This window comes from Neopsephotus bourkii, unplaced genomic scaffold, assembly GCF_033783945.1.
Source record: "Neopsephotus bourkii isolate Nb327-2 ecotype Australia unplaced genomic scaffold, CSIRO-AGI_Nbou_v1 NB_1825, whole genome shotgun sequence".
NCBI lineage: Eukaryota > Metazoa > Chordata > Aves > Psittaciformes > Psittacidae > Neopsephotus > Neopsephotus bourkii.
In genome coordinates, this window is record NW_026902298.1 from 6990381 (window position 1) to 6994779 (window position 4399).

General features: G+C 45.9%; 1 protein-coding gene across 1 annotated transcript in view; it reads left to right on the top strand.

Annotated features, from left to right (window-relative positions):
- Positions 1–2367, top strand: part of HEPHL1 (hephaestin like 1) — a 33982-nt gene extending 31615 nt beyond the window's left edge. The window contains exons 18-20 of the mRNA XM_061343826.1: positions 465–624; positions 1930–2007; positions 2087–2367. Of these exons, the coding sequence (XP_061199810.1) occupies positions 465–624; positions 1930–2007; positions 2087–2289 (441 nt within the window). The 3' untranslated portion in view covers positions 2290–2367. The remainder of the gene's footprint in view (positions 1–464; positions 625–1929; positions 2008–2086) is intronic.
- Positions 2368–4399: the final 2032 nt, after the last annotated feature.

Genomic DNA, 4399 nt, shown 5'->3' on the forward strand with positions numbered 1-4399 from the left:
GCTGTAAGCCTGATATGAAAGAGTAATAAATGTCATTGCCAGAAGACATAGTTAGATGGTTGAAATAGGTGTTTACCCATTGGTATAAGGAAAGATACAGGGGGAAAATCAGTTATGCCTGCTTAGAATACAGTTTTACGTTGTGACAGCTTGTCACTGTCAGTTCTACCTAAAAACCACTGTTTTTCAAAGAAATACCTGGGCTCAAGCAGCACCCAAAGTCCCCAGGAGGGGTCTCCTGTTAATTATATAAAAGTAACATAATTACAATAATTAATAATAAACATTATTAAAAATAAGAGGTGTCCACAGACCTCAGGTTCCCTGGATCAGGCTCACTAGAAATGTATAGCAAGAAGCATTTGATCTGCCTTGAGGAGCTGAAAGTCTAACTGGAATATTTCAGTGCCTTTGCAAGGTATTTGAGGCACGACTCTCACGATGCTGGGTTTGCCTTGTCACAGACAGATAAGGACCACAGAGGAGACGTATACGACCTTTTTCCTGGGACTTTCCAGACAATTGATCTTGTAGCAGAAAACCCTGGGACGTGGCTTCTGCACTGCCATGTAGCCGATCACATCCACGCTGGCATGGAGACAACCTACACCATCAATCAATCAGGTGCAGTACCAGATACACGTCCCACAACTTAGAGGTGGTATCACAGCAGATCTCATAGAAGGCAGGGAAGAAACAAGAGCTAATGTCACTGCTGCACCCTGCACATTACTGCCGTGGCCAGTTAACATCATCTAGGGACAGGACAAACACCACTAATGACATGGCAAAAATCTTTGCTGCATTCCACGACTTGCTTACAAAGAGCTGGTGCTTCACTTCTAAGTGGAGCACCCCTTCTAAGGCAGTGTCAGCCTGCTTAGTCATCCACAGCTGGTGCAGAAAACAACTGCAAAGCTATTTTTCAGCCCTGCTGACACATGGTGTGAGGGAGGGCCTGCAGGCTGGCATGGGGTGGTTCCTCTCTGCAATAACTCCTTTCTCCCAGGGCTATTTGAGTTCCTTCCTGCAAGGGCAGAGATCAGCTGAGATAAAGATGCTCCAGAACGTGATTTTTCATCCTGTCCAAGAAATAGGAGATCTTTTGACTCAGAGAAGTTAGCAAATCTTTGAGTGGTGCTCGTCCTTTCCACCACTTCTGAGTGAAGCCAAAGGTGCTTTGTGAGCCTCTCTACACCACATAACTTCACTGAACATCTGGATCCAGCATCTTCTGCCTGGGAGTCCACTGTGCCTGCTACACTGCCCTGCAGGGACTGCAACATTGCCGGCTGACACAGCTTGTACCTGTAACCCTATAGCAGCAGGATAACAAATGTAATGCTAAATGTAGCCAAGATATTCCTTCCTTGGATAAGGTGAATTTATTTTATGCCACGTATTCATTCAGGCTGTGAAACTTCAAACTAATAAGCAAATGCAGAAACACTCTGAAACACAGTCACGGAATGGTTTGGGTTGGAAAGGACCTTAAAGCTCATCCAGTTCCAACCCTCTGCCATGGGCAGGGTCACCCCACACTAGACCAGGTTGCTACAGACCTCATCAAACCTGTCCTTGAACACTGACAAGGATGGGGCAGCCACAGCTTCTCTGGGAAACGTGTCCCAGCGCCTCAGCACCCTCACAGGGAAGCGCTTCCTTTAATCTATATCTACCCTCTTTCAGTTTAAAGCCATTTCTCCTTGTCCTATCACTGCAGTAAGTAGTGAAGTAACAGAGATGCTATAGAGAAGGGGGATATTGCCCAAGGAGCTGCCCAGAGCAATAGCTGTGCTGATCTAATCATGATTTCTGTACAGATCACCAATGGAGAAATTACTGAATAAAACCAGCACCGCTTTTACAGATGAGAACAAACTATTTATTAAGGTTTTCAGCTTAACAATGCTTCCTCTCCCTGCACAGAGAGGAAGGCTCCTTCAGCAGAGCTCACAACCAGAGCATACGATGCAACTACTGCAAAAAACAGCACCACTGCCGAAGGTAAGGATTTCTTTAAATGTCATTTCGGACTCTTCAAATTCATGTGTAGGTTTTTTATCAAATGTTTCTCTTTTAGCAGATTATGACAGCAAAGGGGGCAATTTTTTTGGCAAAGCTTTGAGTCCTGGAGAAACCAGCCTGATCCTCGCAGCCTTTTTCTTCATTGGACTTATCCTGCTGTCAGCAGCATTAACTGTCTTCCTCCTCATCAGCCGCCAAGGAAGCAGGATCCATTACACAGCTCTACATGACAAAAGTGCATTTGTAGCAGATTCCCTGTAAATCCCCACTTTTAGCATCACTCACAGAGCCACAATCGATTTCATGACATGCTGCTAATAACACTGGAGCAAGACACATGCTGATAGTCCTACCCCATCACCAGTGCTGTTAAGAGTTCAGCTCCAAGATCCACATACCACCTATCACCGTTCCACTCCTCTGGAGCTCAGCTGAGCTTTGCCCAAGATCAGATTTGACAACCAAGCAGAGCATCACAACTCATGGCATCCACATCAGCTGCACAGGATTTCCACGGGAGTCAGGCTTGGGCAGCACGGGATCCATGTGCTCTGTGCAGAAACACGGGGTTCACACTAGGGAATAAATACCACCAGGGACTGTTTTAAGTGTGCTGGCTTCCGATAGAGCAGGCACAGTGTTAATCCGGAAGGGCCAGCAGATTCCCAAAGTCTGGCTCAATGAATTCACTGAGATTTAAGCGATTTTCCTTTATTTCCCCTCTAAAGAAGGAAACTCTGCACTGCAGACAGGTTTTTAAAGGCATTTAGGGGCCTACCAATATATTTTCGCACCTGATTAAGTTCAGCAGTGTTCCTGTTGTTGGTTTCTAACAGCTTTTGTTAATGCCTTTAAAGATCTAGCCCTAAGAAACCCCTGAGAAAGGAGCTGACTTTGTAATTGCTGCTCATTGTGGTCCTGATTCTGCACCTCTTCTTTGCATTGAGTAGCTCCTCACTCCTACATGCAATGAAGCCATCAGGAGGCTGACCTTCGCGCTCTGTGAGGAAGACAGGCAAAACCAGGCCATGTTTAGTGATACTTGAATGTTTATAGCTCGTTTTTAGTTAAACAGTGCTCATCCTTGCCTGCTACAGCTCTTGCAGAGGAACTTCAGACCAAACACATCTGTGAAGCTGTTTATCCAAATCTGATTCAGAATGGAAGTTCCAGTTGCTGGGTGGGGGTATTTTGTCTTTTCCACTTCAGTCTTTTGAAGTATTGTTCAAATGTAGGTAAACTTCACTGGCCACTACTTTCATTGCAGCTTAATGGTGTCCTGGATTGATGTCCCATTAACCAAAATGTCAGCATCTTATGGATGTTTCTCAGTTATTTCTTGATTCTTTGTTTTCCCTGGTCATTTGAGAGCACACACATGAGGTAGAACTGCAGGACTGAGCCCAGATAGGAGTACACCATAGCAATAGACACTTCCAGACTCCACCTCTAAGTCTTCCCTTTCAGCTGACAAAAACAGGTACTCTAAACCCTTTCACCTTTTTGTTTTGTAAGCATTGAAAACGAGGTCTCCTGTTCTGTGCAAAAGCACTGCCTGTCTGTGCAGAACATTTGTTCTCTGTAGACATACGAAATTAAAGCCTTTCACTTAAACATACACTGTTAATAAAGGAAATTATTTGGTACATTTCTTTTAGAGTAGCTAATGCATCTAACTTCTTAGAAACAGAACCATAAACATCTTTTGACCATAGGTGCCAGCCAGCACAATGATGATAAAACCACTGTCATTTGTATGAGCGTTCTGGCACAACTCATTTCATCTGACATGTTCTCAGCTGGGTGGTGTCTGTGAAAGAAGAATGAAGAGTCCAAAGGTCTTCAGGGCCTTGGGACATCACTGCTGCTTGCCCAGGTGACCCAGCCTGCCACAGAGTCTGAAGTATCAGGAAAGCATAAAGCATTGAGTTCACCATTGCTTGCCTGGCAATGCTGTGTGGCAATGTCGTGCCAGTGCAAGATGGGAACGATTTGTCCCCTCTGGCAGAGGCAGCATGAGCCAGGGAGTGCTAGATTCAAAGCAGAGCACAGGAGGTGGCGCTTTCCGGGATGGGAAGCCAAATCCTGCTGGGAGGGGGATGAGGATGAGCCAAGTCTACAGAGGTTCAGAAAACAACTGGAAAAATATAAAGGGGGCAAATGAATTAAGGGTTATCAAAGGTGAAGACACCCCATAGAAAGGAACTAAAGATGTGGCTGTGGTGAGCGAACACTGTGTGGGGAACATGCGGCAGCACAAGGTGCTAGGTAGGGTGAGGGCTTGGAGCATCTGACAGAGGAGGGGCGCGCAGGGGGTGCCGGAGCCTTGGAGAAGAGGCTGCTCGGGGGGACCTGCCGAGGGGATGCAGCG